Source organism: Talpa europaea, assembly GCF_964194135.1.
Source record: "Talpa europaea genome assembly, chromosome: 15".
Taxonomy (NCBI): domain Eukaryota; kingdom Metazoa; phylum Chordata; class Mammalia; order Eulipotyphla; family Talpidae; genus Talpa; species Talpa europaea.
The window spans coordinates 35,593,172-35,612,884 of NC_140083.1; the positions used below are offsets into that span (position 1 = coordinate 35,593,172).

General features: G+C 35.9%; 1 protein-coding gene across 6 annotated transcripts; it reads right to left on the reverse strand.

Annotated features, from left to right (window-relative positions):
• Nucleotides 1–1,293: 1,293 nt before the first annotated feature.
• MDM2 (MDM2 proto-oncogene) lies at nt 1,294–19,356 on the reverse strand (the record flags this gene model as incomplete). 6 transcript variants are annotated; one of them, XM_084255350.1, is made up of 10 exons in its annotated part: nt 1,294–1,869; nt 3,512–3,586; nt 4,103–4,258; nt 9,260–9,420; nt 11,471–11,567; nt 11,700–11,758; nt 12,542–12,591; nt 14,535–14,668; nt 16,547–16,621; nt 19,276–19,356. In XM_084255350.1, 10 exons carry the CDS (start codon nt 19,354–19,356, stop codon nt 1,294–1,296), a joined length of 1,464 nt encoding a protein of 487 aa, XP_084111476.1. The 6 variants fall into 6 exon arrangements, with proteins under 6 accessions (XP_084111476.1, XP_084111477.1, XP_084111475.1 ...); XM_084255351.1 differs by having other exon boundaries at nt 4,244–4,258; nt 11,700–11,767; XM_084255349.1 differs by having other exon boundaries at nt 11,700–11,767.
• Nucleotides 19,357–19,713: the final 357 nt, after the last annotated feature.

Below are 19,713 nucleotides of genomic sequence, written 5' to 3' on the forward strand. Positions count from 1 at the left end.
ACACAAGTTTGTACAAAATTATTCCACAGTTTTACTGCAAACTTAATAGATGAGCTTACTGTCCGCATCTCAATTTTAGTACATGTGCTGCCGAAGCGAGCAGTGTCTGCATCTCAGTATGTACATCTGTCATATAGGAGAAAAACACCAGGACCTCTAATCAAAGTGGTTCTTCTTAAGATTCATATTTATGTAATAAATCAAGATGTGAATCTATGCAGTCTGAGATATTTCAAAATCCTATGTCCTGATCTCTTCATTCTTGAAATGACATATAATTTCTGCCCAATTTAGAGAAGTTACAAATTTCCTGCTAGTTTAAAAATGAACAGTCCCTATTATTAAATTTCTGAATTAGTTTTTGTGAATTAAAGGATTTTTAAAACTGGCCTTAAACAAAGGTCTGATACTCATGTAAGTACCAAGAACCAGGTAACCAACCCAGTTCAAGAAGGTATTTCAAAGTGTCTGAGAATTGTTTTTTTACTTCTGCATTATGTATACTGAGGTAAACCAATATTACCTAAAAAAATAAAAATCGCTTTCCAAAAGAGGGAAAACAATAGATTTCACTAAATTAAGTGTGGAACGCGCCTAATATACAGACTAGACCTCTAGAATAATTCCACGTTCTTCTAGTGAGGCTCTTAAAAAGTATTGTCTTGCTGATAAATGAAAAGTATTGTCTTGCTGATAAAGTACTGTCTTGCTCAAGACTTCTCATCTGACATCATGACCACCTAGCTCTTACTATACTGAGAAGAAATGGAGAATGAGAAGTGCATTTTTATTTACATGGTACCAAATTTAACAATTTCTTTTTAAGTGGAAATATTTTAAGAGGTTCTGAAAAAGATAAACTAGGAATTGGAAGTTAAAAGTATCTAAAATGTAAGTATTACATCTTCCATACAAATTTCTTCTCCTTTCACAAAAAGATACTAAGTTATGTTTCAATGCACCACTTTATTTTTTAAAAAGATCAGATACTCCCCATTTAAGAGGAAGTGGAAATGATTTAAAATGAGGGATGGAGTAAAGGATGAGATATATATCCAATTCTAATTAAATTAATTATAAAATATATAAAATATAAAAAAGAAATGTAGTTTTCCTAAACAGAACTAACTATTCCATTGTCCTCCCAAAGTAGGTAAATTTTAATACAGAAAAGGTATCTACATGGAGATACTGTCTCACTCAAATAGATGAAAAAATAAAAAATTTCACATCTAAATTTTTAGGTTATATAGTTAGAAATATATAATTCAACTTTTATGGACAGCTCAACTACTAAGGAAAATAAGTTAGCACAATCATTTGAATTGGTTGTCTACATACAGGGCAGGGCTTATTTCTTTTCTTTAGCTTCTTTGCACATGTAAAGCATGCCATAAGATGTCCTGTTTTGCCATGGACAATGCAACCATTTTTAGGTCGACCCTGGCATATCACACAAGGTTCAATGGCATTAAGGGGAAAACTAGATTCCATACTTTCTTCTTTGTCTTGTGTTTCTTCCCTCTCTAATTCTTTGACCTCTTCTTGGCTGCTAAAAATAACGCTATTAGAAGTTGATGGCTGAGAATAGTCTTCACTTTCTTGCGATTGAGAGGCTTGTGTGATTTTATCATCATTTTCCTCAACACAGGATTCTTTGGAATCATTCACTGTAGGTTTTTTACAGTCAGGAACATCAAAGCCCTCTTCTAGTTGTGTTGAGTTTTCTAGTTTGGCTTTCTCAGGCATGTTCCCTTTTTCTTTTCCTTTATCTTCAGGAAGCCAATTCTCACGAAGGGCCCAACATCTATTGCAATGTGGTGGAAGGGGAGGATTCATTTCATTGCACGAAGTACACTTCCAGTAGTCCTTCAATGAAATAAGACAGTTTCCATAAATCTTTATTAACTAATTAGAGTAATGCTAGCCTAAGGTAAATGTATGTAAAATGTAAAGGTATATAAAAAGTAAATTTATCATCACACAGCTCAATTTTCAGAATTTCATGCTTTACATAAAATATACAACATGTCAGTCTTTCCTCAAATATGAGATTGTTAGTACTTTTTTTTTTTTCCAGTCAAATCATATACAAACATGTATTCACAGATACAGTTTGTTCATTTAGCGGAAGCAAGTGCTATGGGATCTTTTATTCTGTACTTTACTTCCTTTTAAGGTTCACCCTTGTATATTGTAGCCAATGTCCACCCAATCAAGCTAGACAATACTGCTCAATCTACCACTAAGACTCCCTCGTCAGTACTCTAAAACCAGGGATGGATTCAGTGTTCCCTAAGCTCATCCACAAAGGAATGACAAAAACATTCTTAACCATCAATGCCAATTAAAAATTACTGTCCCTTTCACTATCTAAAACATATGTTCCTTAGTTGTTTATCCTTTCTTCTGCTCCCAAAATAAAGATCTCGTGATAGTGAGGACAGGTGGGGGGGGGGGGTGTTTCAAAGAGTTCAATAAAGTGCAAGAGCTATGTCTGAAACATTTCTCGTAACCAAATGAGTCAATAGGATTATTTTCTAACAGAGCAAAAAAAAAATTTTGACAATGTTACAATTTCACCTTCGGATTTGCGTTTAAATAACAGTTTCTAGGGCCTCCCCGGTGGCGCAGCGGTTGAGTGCTGGGTTACGAAGCTGCGCGCAGCCTCTGCAGCGCTGGTTCGATCCCCGGCTGCTCCCCGGCCACCGGAGGAGGGTCCCACATGGCGCGCAGACCTCTCCTGCCGCCCGCTGCTCCCCTCAGCAGTGTACTTCAGTCCTTCTGCCTGCTCTGCTCCCCGCTCTGGCTCTGGTGAATTCTCTCACCCTCCCGCACTTCTGACTGTACCCAGTGCATGTATAAACAAAACAAACAAACAAATAAAATAAATAAATAAAGCATGCCTCTAAAAAAAAATAAAAATAAAAATAACAGTTTCTAATTCAGACCAAAAAATGAGATTTCCTATTCAAATATAATAAAAGACAACATTCAGAACAAAAGTTAAAGCAACAATTAAAAAAAAAAAAACCTAATACCTTGGAAACCCAGTAAAGCATGAAATGTAAAAGTTTAAGTACTTCTTTAATGGCAAATCTTACCACATTATCTAAAGATACCAGAGATATATACACAGACTATTCTGTGCTGTACATACTTCGAAGTTTTCCATAATAAAGTTCTTTTAAAGCTGAAATTCTAGGGGCCTCTCTGGTGGCACAGGAATTAAAGTCTCAGTGCTATCAAGCTATCGGCAGCTACTGCAGCATGAGTTCAATTACGGGCTAGCAGTGTATCAGTGGATCTGCCTGTTTTGTTCCCCACTCTGTCTCTGGTGAATCCTCTCACCCTCCCACACTCTGGTTTGTACCCCAGTTTTTGTATGCATAAATAAATCTTAAAAAAAATTTAAAAATTATTTTAGCTTTATAAAATTACCTCATCTCATTTTTCTAATCTTGACCTCAAAGACATTTTCAATTTCTTAAAAATGTAAACGTATACTTACAGCTAATGAAATTTCAGGATCTTCAAATGAATCTGTATCACTCTCCCCTGTCTGATACACAGTAACACGATATACCTAATAAAATAAATCCATTAGCATCAATTCATGGAATGAATGTAAAGGGGAAGGAAAAAATGAAAACCTTATTCACTATAACAATTCAACAGAAAAGTATTTAAAATGAATAAAGCCAAAAATTTAGCCCAAACATTTTAATTTTATAAATATGGAGATATCAAATAAAACTGAAACAAAGTGCTGAAGGTAGTAACCTCCAGGTAACACATTCGAGATATTACGTGTTAATTTCAAGTATATCTGACTTTTATGAAAAGTTAGTTAATATTAAAAGATGAAAATTTAATTAAGTATTTGTTGAGTAGACTAAGAATCCTCATTAAGGTCTACTGACTTCTTGGCATAAGCAGTTTTAAGATAAATAAGGAAAAGCCTCAAGTCCACAAAACATTATTCTAGTTTAAACAAATGAAGAAGCAAAGATTTCAAGTAAAGTCTGAATGCATTTCTATCTCACCAATCAATAATTTAGAAGGTATTTAGCAACTTCAGAATTAAGGAAAAAAACACTACCTCATCATCTTCATCGGAGAGTTCTTGTCCTTCTTCACTAAGGCTATAATCTTCTGAATCCAAGGACTCAACTTCAAATTCTACACTGAATTGATCTGAGCCAGAATCCTGATCCAACCAATCGCCTGAATGTTCACTTACACCAGCATCAAGATCCTAAAATCAGAAGAAACAAAAATGCCACTTTAGGGCCTCCCTGGCGGCACAGGCAGTTGAACGCTGCACTGTGAAGCTGTCCGCAGCCTGCAGCACAGGTTAGATCCTGGCTGGCCAGAGAGAAACCCACATGGCGCAGCAGACCTCTCCCTGTCGCACCCACTGCTCCCCTAAGCTGTGTATTTCATCAGTCTGCCCATTCTGTTCCACGCTCTGTCTCTGGGGAATCCTTGCACCCTTCTGTACATCTGGCCTGTACCCCAGTTCTTGTATAAATAAATCTTAAAAAAAAAAAAAAAAGCTACTTTGTATTGCCTGTTGGCCTCCATAATAGCTTCCCGACTCTCATCTGTGCTTGTACTTCCCTCCTCAGATCCACCCTGCACACAGATACTGGATTAAGATTCTTTTTTATTACATTATTTTCCCTGTTCAAAACTGTATTACATAAAGGAAAAATGCTGAAATGACCTTGGCATTCAAGTACATACAACTGAATTAACATTTTCATCTTATCTCCAACTAAATACTCACTCCCCTCCACTAAACATGAACAACCAGCCAAATCTAGACTGTCTCCTACACCAAACTTCACAGGTCAATTTCTACACCTTTCCACTCTACCTGGAATAACTTGACAGTTTTAAGTCCTGTGCAGCCCTTTTTGACAAGGCTTTTGCCCATATGGTAACTTAAAGAGCTTTTCCAACTTTAATTATCTTTCTGACACCACTGAATGGAATGAATGTAAATAATGTAAATAATGCAAAACATAATTTTGAATGTACACTTTTTATCTGAATATACACAATTTAAGCATCAAGACCATATCATCTTTGTATCTTGAGACTGGTGGACTAATAGTAGCCACAATGAATACAATAATTATAAGATTTATGTTTTTTGAAGAACACTGAGAATAATTTCTTTGGACAACCTTTCAATTTTTTTTCCTTTTACAATTCTGTGTCTGCTCATATAATTTCTCATTTTAGGGGCCTCCCTGGTGGCGAAAGTGGTTAAGACGCAGAACTATGAAGCTATCCCCAGCCCGGGAGGTGACCCACATGGTGCAGCAGACCTCTCCTGCCTCGCCCGCTGCTCCCCTCAGCAGTGTATTTCAGTACATCTGCCTGTTGTGCTCCCCACTCAGTCTCTAGTGAATCCTCTCATTCCCCACATCTCTGGCCTGTACCCCAGCTCTTATATGCATAAATAAATCCTTTAAAAAATTTTCTCATTTTAGGACTTCATTTGCTGTCGGTGGCTAAGGGTAGGGACATGTACAAAAGTAGAAGTCTAGAACTAGAAAAAGCACTCTAGTTTAGAAGTCAACATACACATTCTTATTCTTGATTTGCCACTAAATGACTTTTTAACCTTGAATATATTTAACTGGTGAAGGCCACAATGCTTCATAACTATGAAAGAAGTATAGATTAAATAATATCTAAAACTTCCATCATATGTAATAGTTTATATATAAAGATCGAAGCAGTAAACATAACATTTATCAAATTAAAGCAATTCTAATTCCTACCAAGGACTCAATTTCTCAGGTTGAAATCACCAGTCAAACCAGAATAACATCTCTAAAAAAGTAAATAAAATGGATATCTCAATAAACTAACTCCTCATGCACAAATTTTGAATGAGGTAAATCACTAGAAAAATTAAGTCGCAGAAAAGCATCTTCTATGGTGCACTACACACTTATTTCGGTTCCACTGAACACATCCATGCCCAATTGTTAACCTGTCATGTATAGCTGCTTCTGCCTTACAGCAGTAGAGTTCAGTAATTACAACAGGAACCTTATGGCATGCATCGCCAAAATAGTTACTATCCAATCCTTCTCAGATACAGCTTGCCCACTTTGTTCTAAGGGGACTATGAAGAAAGTTATTAAGTTGTTTTTAAAAAATTAGTTAAAGTTCAAAAGAGAATGATGCAGAAACGTTTAAACGTATGTATTTTAAAAGCACTTGACAGGTTTGGTCTGGAAAGATCTTAAATTCTGATGTTAAAAAAAAACCAAAACCTTTTTTTCCCTGAATTCCCATTGTGACAATCATCAGTTTACAGGATCTTAAACTTACTTCAAACCCAAATCCTTGTTTTCCCATTTAGAAATCAAGTTCCCTCCTGCAAACACGTTTCCCACCTGAGATAAACTTCCTAGCATCAAGCCTAGAACTTAGTTCTCCAATTTATTAAAACTCAAAAGGAAGATGGACAGCAAGTGCACTTCCCTTTAAATTATCTTCACAAACATTTGATGTGGACATCAAATGGTAACCACAGCATTCTTATATGAGGCAAGCTAAAATGAAGGGGGGAAAAAATTGGCCCGACAGAAAGTTTTCACAACTAGGGACTTAGCCTGAAGAACAAAAGATTTTTTTTTAATTTATATACTTTTTACATCATCATTCATTCTCCTTTCAAGTGTGTAATCCTCATAAAATTACTACCACCGAGACACCCGTGAACCATCATCAGTCTCTTGAGCTCTCCCTTCCCAGGTTTTGATCCCTCGCCATCTCCTGCCCCCTCCCCAGCTGAATGGCTCCGATTTATAGTTTGCCTGCTATTTTCGTCTTTTGATCCCTTGTTTGAAGAACAACAGACTTTAATAGACAGGATTTTTAGAAGTATAGGACAAACAATAAGAAAAAAATGCCCTTAATGTTGCTTCCAAAAAGGTAGTGTCCCAGGTAGAAACCAAGAATGAAGAGTTTAAATATCTTTTAATATCTTGTTTCAGCTAGAATTCTGAAATAACTTTAACAAAAGACTAAGTTTAATGGGAAATTTTACTTAAACCATCTGTAAGCAATAAAATTATCCAAACATAAAATCTGAGTACACATCAAGTTTTAATTGGATTCAAATTTCAGATTATTTATATATTTTTATAGCATTAATTAAAATTTTAATTAATTGGTGATGATCTATCTCTCCATGAGGACTGGACTGTGCCTATCTTTATTACCACTATTATCTCCAGTGCCAAATGGAACCTGGCAGACAATTGTCTACTGACTGAAGAATCTGCTCTAAGAGGAACTCACCAAGCCATCTAGTGGCTTACACAGGTAACAGCTGTATTAAATACTAACCCTAGTGGTAACATCTGTATCCATGAAATCACTGCTTTGCAAGAGAAAAATGTACTATCACAATCAGTTCAGCCCCACACACCTATATATATATATATATATATATATATATATATATATATGTATAACTATGAAACTATAAAGTGATCCCTAACATTCAGAATGACCGAGACACTGCTGTCATCACAAATAAGATTCCAAATTTAATAACATTTTAAAGAAAAGTGTTTAGTGACAAGAAAATACTCCATCTGTCAAGCATTCTTGTTAACAAAGTTTTACCAAACTTCTTTCAGTGACATCCCAACAATTTTACTTCTGGCTAACACTTTGGAATTTTGTATCAATAATCAAAAAATACTGACACTCTCTCATCATCTGTGCAATCAGTAAGCAGATCTTCCCTCATATCTACACCTATATTCAGTAAACCTGAAGCTGAGATTATGCTCACTTACTGATACCTATAATGAAAAAATGGTTTTTTCACTTTAAATATTCAAGATAAATTTGCCTTAGAAATCTAAGATACCTAACTTGTCTACGGCCATACCACCCTGAACGCACCCGATCTCGTGTGATCTCGGAAGCTAAGCAGGGTCGGGCCTGGTTAGTACTTGGATGGGAGAAATCTAAGATACCTAACTTAACCAATTTTCATTTCTGTCCCTGCATTTTCTTTTTTTTTTTTTTAATTTATTTATTTATTTATTTATACAAACACTGGGTACAGTCAGAAGCGCAGGAGGGCGAGAGAACCCACCAGAGCCAGAGCAGGGAACAGAACAGGCAGACTGACGAAATACACTGCTGAGGGGAGCAGTAGGCATGGCAGGAGAGGCCTGCGTGCCACGTGGGACCCTCCCCAGCAGCCAGGGATTGAACTGGCGCGGCACACGCTGAGGGCAGCCTCACAGTCCAGCGCTCAAGTGCTGCACTACCAGGGGAGGCCCTGTTCCTGTATTTTCTTAAAAGTAAACTTTTATTTTTTAAAGATTTATTTATTTATGCATATAAGAGCTGGGGTATAGGCCAGAGATGCAGAGGGTGAGCGGATTCACCAGAGACAGAGTGGGGAACAGAACAGGCGGAATGACCAAGTACACTGCTGAGGGGAGAAGCAGGCGAGACAGGAGAGGTCTGCTGTGCCATGTGGGTTTCTCTCTGGCTGGCAGGGGATGGAACTCGTGCTGCAGAGGCTGCAGATTGCTTCACAGTGCGGATCTTAACCCCTTGCAACACCAGGGAGGCCCTTAAAAGTAAACTTTTAAATTTGAATTCTCGGACTACTGTAAACTCCAGTTTATTTTAATTTACTATTGGTGAAATTGCCCAAAGATTCTCCAATATGTAGTAGGGTGACATTACTATTAATAGTTAAAAATTTTTTCCAGGGCCTCCCTGGTGGCCCTAAGTCTCAGCGCTATCAAGCTATCACTAGCCACTGCAGAACGAGTTCTATGCCACACATGGTGCAGCAGACCTCTCTTCTCTTGCCTGCTGCTCCCCTAAACAGTGTATTTCAGTAGATCAGTCTGCTCTGCTCCTCACTCTGTCTCTGGTGAATCCTCTCAACCCCCGCACCTCTGGCCTACACCCCAGTTCTTGTATGCATAAATAAATCTTTAAAAAAAAACAAAAACTTGTTTTCAATATACACCCCTCCCCCCACCCAATTCCACTATTTTTTTTACCCTTCTCAAGCCTGAGATGGAGAGTAGGGAAGATCTATATAGTTTTATTTGAAAGAAAAATGGACCACTTGTGTATATTAGCAATCACGTATCTCATATGTGCATTCTACTTGAATGCTTATTAGAACTGCCAAAACCAGATCTTTAAAATAAGAGCACTGTTTCATTTAAAACAAGAAAATTACCGGATTTGATGGAGTCCCTGTCGATTCACTGCTGCTGCTTCTTTCACAACATATCTCCCTTATCACACACAAAGCAAGGCTTTCATCAAAAGAAAGGGAAATACTATCAGATTTGTGGCGTTTTCGTTGTCGTTCACCAGTTAATTCATCTGAATTTTCTTCTTGACATGTAAGGGAAAACAGAATAATTACATTGATTGCTATTTTGTGATTTATTTTAAAATTTAACTGTCGAGTTTCTATTTGTACTAAAATTTAATTTCAATGAAATTAAACAGAAAAATACTGAATTACTCATTTCAAAAGTTAGCAGTTTAAATAGATTTGTCCAACTGAATGTTAGAGCAGATCACTGTATTTCTTTAAGGTTTTTAAGCTTGTAGAACTTCATCTCCATTAAGTCACAATTTCCTCAGTACCCTGTATTTTCAACAGAAATCCAAACTGTTGAAAACAGTCCACTTCATTTTACATTAAGTTATCTCTGACTTAAAGTTAGATTACCACATCTCTCAGGAAGATGAGAGTCCTATCTTATATCAGACATCAAAATATATTCTAAATGGATTACAGAACACACACACAAAAAAGAACCATTCAAGCACTTTTAAAAGAATATTCTTATAATACCGGGTGATTAAGTATGATATGACACTATGAAATCTTCAAGAAAAAAGACAATCACAATTAGACTATGTTAATTAAATTTACAAGAAAACAAAATACCATAAAACTTAAAAGGTAGGGCCTCCCCCGTGGCGCAGTGGTTGAGTGCTGGGTTGCGAGGCTGCCCGCGGCCTCTGCGGCGCCGGTTCGATCCCCGGCTGCTCCCCAGCCACCAGAGGAGGGTCCCACATGGCGCGCAGACCTCTCCTGCCGCCCGCTGCTCCCCTCAGCAGTGTACTTTGGTCCTTCTGCCTGCTCTGTTCCCAGCTCTGGCTCTGGTGAATTCTCTCACCCTCCCGCGTTTCTGACTATACCCAGTGCATGTACAAACAAACAAACAAATAAATAAAAAAAAATACATGCCTCTTAAAAAAAAAAAAAAACATTAAAAAAAAAACTTAAAAGGTAAATGTCAGACTAGGAGAAAATAACATATGTAGTAGAAGACGGTTAATATCTATTTTATACAAAGCCCTACCACAATCAAGTAAAAGACACACTTGAGTGGGAAAAAAGTCAAAGAATAAAAAGGTAATTCATATAATACAAATGATTAGAAGCATATGAAAAAAGTTTCATACCTCCTAGTGATTAAGTAATCCTATACATAATATCGATACATATCATCTTTGAGTTTCTCATTAATATCCCTAGGACAGCTTCCTAGAAGTGGTGTTACTAGGATAATGGTAGAAATTCCAACTCTTTTATAATCCACAAAGATTTAACCATGTATCCCAATTAATATATTAAGTGCCAACAAACAGGTTAACAAGAATGAGTAAAAAAATTTATCTTTGTTAATATGATAGACCAGAAAAAAATAACTTTTGGCCTATTTTAGTATCTGTAAAATCACTTCATATATGTTAGTTTGCACTTACTATGAAAAACTTCTGGACTTTTTGTTCTATGTTATTTGGATTTTTAATATTCTGACTTACTGTCCAAGTATTTTTCAAATGTATTGAAATTACTTCATTACTTCCTTTGCAATTCATTTGGGCATAAGGTACAAATATAATGATCTTTTTCCCCAAATACCCATTTATACCAGTACCAGGTATTTAATAAGAGGACCCCTGCTCTTGCTGCCCTTATGTTCAAGTTCTAGTCTGGGTTTATCCATTCTACATCATTAATCTGATGAAGTCTCTCCTGAATCAGTTTGAAGTTATGACTTTTTCTCATCAGGCAACAGTATCGTCCTCCGTTATCTTTTGTCTGTAAAAGATGACTGCCAAGGTGACTAAAAATAATGATTAAATCAGTTTATATCCTTGTCCTCTATTGTCTTGAATAAAAAGAGAGCTCACTAATGATCAACTCCAACGAGGCACAGTAAACTGTGTCTATTGTAATCAACCACAAAAATGTTGCTAAAGAAAACAATTTTTAAGCCAAGTGTATTTTATAAAATAATGAAACTGAAATCCATTTAAACTAAAAAAAGCACAATTTTACTGATCCTCAATGAACTCATTTCATTAGAGAATGAACACTAAAAAAGTTATTTTAAAGTGCAAATTAAATATTCACATATACCTGTCTCGCTAATTGTTCTCCTTCTAGATGAGGTAGATGGTCTAGAAACCAAATCTGAAGACGAAGGTTTCTCTTCCTGTAGCTCTTGCACAAAGTCCTAAGCATTAAGGGGGAAAAACCCACAAACTTAACATCAGGGAAATTAAAAAAAAGAATCTTTGTTTGAAATACCCTTTCCAATTTTCAAGAAATCTAACAGAATGGGTTTGAGTTTATTTCAAAGTGATACCTTTTGATCACTTCCACCTTCAAGATGACACCGGTTTTCACTCACAGGTGTGCCTGAATCTGATGGTTCTAATAGGAAACAAAAAAGTGAAAATTCAGTAGGCTAATATGTGTAAAGTGCTTTAAAAAGTCTAGCATATTGGAGCCAACATCTAACAGTATTCACAAGCAGACTGTATATATCTCTTCCCAACTCCATGCTTGTAGCTTGGAAATGGCCATAGTAGGAGCTATTTATACAACTGACATTAACAACCACTACAAATAAGGGCTTTTCCCTGAGAGTGGCTGTTAAATATTTACCAGCTTATCACTGCATATTTATGTGTTTCTTTTTGGAAGAACCCAGTGCTTTTATCAGATTATCAAAGGGATATGCAACCCCAAAATACCCAGCTGAGAACCACACGTCTAGAGGTAGGGAAGTAAAATGTCACTTACTCACATATTAGTAAACAAAGTCTTGTCCATTATCCATCCTTTCAAACAGTCCTACCTAACTCAAATGGAATTCACCTTAGTTCCTAAAGCCTTTCAGTACATATTTCAAGGTAGATCTACACCTTTTAAATATCAACCTTTCAAAACAAATTCTAATTCTGATATACCAAGGCTTAAACTGATGGGTAACACAATATTTAATTACATTATCACAAATCTACATTACAACTTTAGTATCATGTTATTTTAGGTGATGCGTATTTCTTCCTCTTAAATTCGTCATTCTCGTTCACTAAAATTAAAGCAACTTTTAAAGAGACAATTTCAGAATGACAGCATATACACAAAATAGCTTTAAAATATTTTTACAGTATATATTTATGGTATTCAAAATTATCTTACCCTGCTGATTGACAACTACCAAGTTTCTATAGATCATTGTATATATTTTCCTGGTAGGAAGGGGGAAAAAAACAAATGTACATTTTAAAAACATATTGAACTGGACTTTTAAACGCATATGATCTACTACACGTAAACTAAATTTTAAATTATTGCATTTAATTTACGTCACTGGCAAGTGTCTAGGACCTAAAAAGCACCAATCACAACAATTACATACAACAGTTTTTAATAAACACCAAGGGCTCTCTTAGCTGAAAAGATTTCACATCTCTATTTCCCAGAATGTGCCTTGTTTGTACTTTACAAAAACACTCCAGAGAGTGTGAGTGCAGGACACAGATTACTGTCAAGCAGAAATTTTCTAGCTCTGTGCTAGAAATCACTCATGTAGTGGATTCTCTTTCTTAATCTTAAAAATTAGAAAGCTGTTTTCATCCATTAAATAAATACAGACTGAACAGTGCCAGGCACTGTTCTAGAACCTGGAGAAAACAAAAAAATGAAGTAAGTAAATCTCTGCCCTCCTGGAGCTTATAACCTAACGGAAAGCCAATTCATTTATTCCAACAGTTATTGATACCATGGTACATTTTTCCTTCTTTTTAACAATTTCAGGAAATATTTACTGGTCACAAGACATCATTTTTAATGTTCCCACCAAAATATTAGAATTAAAGTTTTCAGTATCAGGAACTACACATCTAAACATTACCAGAAAAGTCAATACTCAAATGCTACGAGATGACTAATATAGTTATTTCTTAAATTTACAAATGTAGAGCTTATATCTCAACGTCAGGTATAAAATCACATAAATACCAGATAGAAGTGGGGCCTATTTGGTGGCGCAGGGATTAAAGTCTCATTATCAAGCTATCACCAGCCACTGCGGCATGAGTTTGCTCCCAGGCCAAGGAGCTGACCCACATCGTGCAGCAGACCTCTCCTGTCTCACCTGCTGCTCCCCTCAGCAGTGTATTTCAGTAGATCTACGCATTCTGCGCCCTACTCTGTCCCTGGTGAATGCTCTCACTCCCCAAACCTCTGGCCTACACCCCCAGTTTTTGCATGCATAAGTAAAATAAATTTTTAAAAAAATATTAGACAAAAGTGGTTTGTCCATGGAAATATGCTTATATAATATTAAATTAAGCAAGACAAAAATCAAATGTGGTATTTTCACACCTTGGTTAAAACAGGCACATGAAAAGGACTGGTAAACTACCTTTTGATGACAAATTAGTCATTTTTTTCCCTATTTTCCAAGCTTTCTGTCTTTTCCCAATATTCAGTAATGAATGTATAAAATAACGAAGCTGTTTTCAAGTTGTAAACATACCATTTTATTACCATCTTTTTTATAATCTTCTTGATCAATTACATACTAGTAGAACCTAGTTAACTGTTTCAAGTATAAGGTATTCACTCCATTTATTAAGATATACATGCATGATTCCACACTGTGCTAAACCAAATGGGACAAAGAATTCCAAATATAAAAATGACTGGAAAAAACATTCTTCAGTTGCCAGTAGAAGAATTCTACAAATGTTATCTGGGTTAAATTCAACTGATTAAGCGCCATCATGGTATTTGAGAGCGGAAATTATCACTAACGTACCTAAGGCTCAAATTAAGCCTTTACCACATGGTGGTATAAAGACTGCTTTGAAAGTGGACGCAATAATATTATTTTTTAATACGCAGTAACTGTAGCTAACACACGAATGCTTTCTCAATGCCAAACACATGTTCTTCATATACTGTATCATCATAACCTCCAACCACATATTTATATTATTCCTAGTTTACAAACTGGGGAAACTAAGGTTTAGAGTGGGTAAATTAACTTATCTAGGTCACGCAACTAGTAAATGACTTAGGTAGGTCTCAAACTCAGGTTTGTAAGATTCCAGAGCTCAAGTTCCCAAGCAATATGCTATACTGCTACCCAATGGCTTTTTACAATGGCCAAAACTGAAGAACTTACCTGTGTTCCTTCACAGAGAAGCTTGGTACTCCAAACAAATCTCCTAGAAGATCATTTGAACAATACACAATATGCTGTTGTTTCTCATCATATAATCTTTTAGCCATAATATACTGGCCAAGATAAAATAGAACCTGTAATAGAAATATGATTTCTGATGATTAATTAAAATTTATTGTTAGTTTCAAATACATTCAATGATGTCATTTATCTAAAGAGCACCTACATCCATGACCATCTAGGATAACCATTCTACACTCTTAAAAAAAGTTGCTTTTAAATATTTTCCTTTTAATTTGATTGAAGAAAAGACACTGCTTCTCCAACTTACTTGAATAAATTTTAAAATGTCTTTTTTCCTGAAGATTTAATGCTGCTAATATCAAGGTATTAGAGAGAAAAAGCAGCAAAATGCAAAACCAATGATAGCAATGAAAAGCAGCAGAATCAAAAACATAAATATCACAGTGACCTGAAGCCATTTAGTAAATAGTACAAACACCACACTACCTCAATAGCCTCAGAAGTCATTACAGATAAGACAGACAGGAAATTGACCAATTATATCCTTACAACAGTTTGGGAGATTTCAGTAAATGTGAAGTCAGTCCTCCAAGATATCAAAATAAAATCTGTGCAACAATAACAAAAATAATGACCCTGAATATATAAACTATATTCTGTGTCCTCTATTAAGATAAAATAGACAGCAATACATTTTAAGATATTGACATAGAAACCTACTGGCTACCACCTAAATATGTATGGTGTTTTACAGTTCATAAATATACTTTTGCAAGTATTGTTTCATTCCTCTTTCATAGATTAGAAACAAGGAAACTGACCCATTTTTTTCTTACTCCTAACCCCAGGTTCTTTTTACTGCCCCATATTAGCTTCCATTTCTCTCCTATAAACCCCAGAACAAAGATTCTACAACTGGATAATACAACATATACATTACTGTTATGATCTAGCATAAGCATTCTTATTCTTCATGATGGTCTTTTCTTATTGCTTATACCAGATACATACTTTAGTTTCCTTACATCATTATATATTAAATATCAAACTCAAGTTAAGAATCCCAAAAACATCATTTAACTTAACACATTTCTGCAAGCAACTTTCTGTAGACTTCAACTGGCTATGCAGGCTTCAGATATAAAGAAATACTCCTACATAACTTCAGACTGGAAAGATGGCTGACAGGTAATGGGAAAGGGGAAAGAGAACCTAAACTTCTACCAAACATCCCTCAAGGAAGTTTATAAAAGTGTGGCTGAAAAGGAAAAGGGTCCGGAATCTCTTCTCACTATACTGATACAGGTAACATTTGTTGGTACTTCAAGCAATAGGAACTCCATAAACTCAGTGGGAGAGATGGGGAACAGGCACATTTCATTCATATTGAAATTTTGCCTAAGATGGCCCAATCTCTCACTGAAAATCATAGTTCTGTGCCCAAATTTAAAGCTAGAGAATTATACATTGAAATGTATTCATTAAACAGATCATATGTTCATGAATCAGCTCACCTCTATCCCAGAAAGATCAGTATACTGTACTCATGTCCCTCTAGTGCAGAAGCTCTTACCCTGGGATCCACGGATGCCCAAGAAGTTCTTGGATAGAATTTAGGGGGTCCATTAATTTGTATGGAAAAAGATTTTCTATCTTTATTTTCACTAACTTTTAACTGAAATTTAGCTTGTCCTCCAATTACAATTGTAGGCAACAAATCACATTTTACCAGCAAGACCTGTTTTTGTCACCAAATATCACAAGTGTTTTCATATCATACTATGTTCAGTGTAAATATCTCAAATTTCTCCTAGCTGAGAAATGAAATTCAAGTATAATTAGAATTTCCAGCTTAAAATTATACTCTAAGTGATCATAATACTTAACACTGCTACTTACTGAAAATTCCTCTATATGGCCAATTTCTCCCACAACTATATATAACTCGTAAGACATCAGGTATCTCTTTAACCTCTAGTTCAGCTTACCTCCTTCATAGTGTAAGTGTCTTTTTGTGCACCAACAGACTTTAACAACTTCAGAAGCAATGGCTTTGGTCTAACCTAGAAAGAACAAAGAATTGGTATTACACATTAAAATTATTCCAGAACTATAAGCCCAACAGCAAACATGCCCATAAAAAATTTCAATAAGGTAGAGACACAAAGTTTAAAACCCCACAAGGTTAGACCTCAAGAAATAAGTCATAAAGGTTTTACTAAATGTAATACACTATATAAAATGATTATCACGAACTGTGAAGGAGGTCTGGGGGGAAATACTAAATCTAATTATCAAGCAAATAATAAGAATCCTCACATATCATCTGTTGCAATGAGAAACAGTACCCATACGAAGGCAGTGGGAATTTTTTCTCCAGCTATTTCCATCATCTGCCCACAATCTGCTAAACTCAAGCAGCCATAAATGGAATACTTCAATAAACTTACAGTTAGCTAAATTACAGACTCTAAGAGAAAAGAATAAATCTTTAGGTGGGTCCTTTTACCAGTCTTTTCTCTCTACAAGTTATTTTCCTGAAAGCTAAAAAACCTACCTAGCCCAAACTGACAAGATTAATTAAGGGGCTTGAAATTTCAACTCCTTTCCCTCAACTATAATCTGGCATTTTCTTCCTACAATATCATGCTGCTTCTTGGCTGGTGTATTTCAGTATCTACCTAACATTTACCAAGCTTCTACCATGCACCAGACAGTGCTATATGTTGCGAAAAAAAATTATCGACGCTCAAGTACATTTACAGTCTGACACCCCTAAATGGATTGGGACCTGTGTACCTCTTTTAATATACTCCAGTCCTTTGTTTCACTTTGAATTTGACAGCATCCAGTTTGGGATCTATCTCTCAAAACTAGATTTAAGAAAACTGCCTATTTCCAGCTAATCAACAGTTAATTTAATAACTGAAATTTTTTAAAATATACAATAAATGTAGCACTTAGTTATTGTTCTGATCACACTTTTCAACGTGGTTATTTTCAGGTTATTCAAAGTAGAAACCTCAGAAAACATAAAAAATTACCTTTCTCCTAAAATTTTATATATGCTCTATTAACTTCAAACTACATAAAACAATTCAAATTAAAAACTTATAATGGAGGGCCTCCCCGGTGGCGCAGTGGTTGAGCGCTGGGTTGCGAAGCTGCCCGGGGCCTCTGCGGCACCAGTTCAATCCCCAGCTGCTCCCCGGCCACCTGAGGAGGGTCCCACATGGCGCGCAGACCTCTCCTGCCGCCCGCTGCTCCCCTCAGCAGTGTACTTCGGTCCTTCTGCCTGCTCTGCTCCCCGCTCTGCCTCTGGTGAATTCTCTCACCCTCCCGCACTTCTGACTGTACCCAGTGCATGTATAAACAAAACAAACACACAAATAAATAAATAAATAAATAAAACATGCCTCTATAAAAAAAATGCTAAAAAAAAAAAAACTTATAATGGAAAGCCATCAGTTTAGTAAAACTCAAAAGACATGCATTAGTAAGAAAACTTATAAAAGACAATACCATTCTTAACCTTACATCTAAAGTGAAAAAATCCTAGAGAAAATTTAGATGTAATAATAAAAAAATACTAGAACACAGGATTATTTGAATAATCTTGGAATAGGAGATTTCTTTCAAAGTAAGATATAAAATTCAAAATCCAACAAGTGAACACATCTGACTTCATAAAAACTTTCTCATGGGGGTAAAGACGGCATAAAGTTAAATATAACATTTGTAAATGACAAATTCACATCAAAGGGAACTACTATAAATTAACAAACTACAATAAATGTAAGAGAAAAGTCAACAGGTAAGGAAAGGCGAATCCCAGAAGAAATAAACAATTTACAGTAGCTTTTACCCTCTCCCCACAAATGGCAAAATAATAACAAAGACCAGCAATATTCAGTGCTGGCAGAAGTTACAATCTTCTGGTGAGCAAGTTATGAGTAATAATGAAATAAGCGTGTACACTTTAACAGCTAGGAATTCTACTTCTGTAAAATTTTTCTTACATGAATATCCACATAACATTTGTGTAAGGATCATGTAAAAAGCAGCACTATATTTAATACCCAAAAACTAAAGGCATTTAAGAAATCAGTTAAAGGCACAAATTTTTTAAAACGTGTACTAATGCTATGGAACACTATGTAGCCATCAAAAAGAATTCTGGAAAAATAATAAAAAGAATTCTGTAGATTTATTGTCAAGGATGCTATTTACAGTATCTTAGTTTAACACTGCTTTTGTATAATAACATGCATGACAATAACACAGATTTAAATTCATATGTGCAAATATACATGGGGAGTGGCATGCACATAGAAAAAAGATTTAAAAGGAGACATGTCTGAAAGAAATTTTCAGTTTTTACTTTGTACGTTTCTAATATCTTTATAACAAGCATGAATTATTTCCGACTTTCAGAAACTCCTTAAAAAATTAAATACCAACAGGTCAAAATAGGGGGGACAAATATCAATCATATACTAAACAAAGCTTTATTATGCATGTTTAAGAACGCAATGAAACTCACTTTTATATTCAGTGTGTGAAAGGACTAAGAAAACACTGATTCTTACAGCTAACCTTTACCCCATGCCTGAATGGCAGAACTGAAACTTGACACATAAAATTTCATTTCAAGAACCATTTCGTTCCAGTGGGAATACTTTATTTTCAAACAATATTTTCAGACAAAAATACCAACCAGGGTCTCTTGTTCCGAAGCTGGAATCTGTGAGGTGCTTACAGCACCATCAGTAGAAACAGACATGTTGGTATTGCACATTTGCCTACAAGGAGAGGGGGGGAAAAAAAACACATGACAACAACTTGAAACATCTGTGAAAAAGGCAAACTCGGGTAGAAAGGACATCAATAATGCCTCTACTGAAAAGCAAAACCAATAAACAAGGGGCTCCTTACCTGGATCGGGAGGGAGAGCTGCACGTCTGTGCTCGAGGCACGAATCTCCAAGGCCAGTGTGTACAGCCAGCAAGAGGCGCCCTTTAAATAGCCCCAGCTGGAGACAAGTCGGGGCTTAGCTCCTTCTACTGCGGATTCGGAACGTGTCCGAACTTGACCAGCGCAACAAAGCTGAGTCAACCTTCCCACCGAACCAGCCCACTCACGCCCGGGCTCGGCG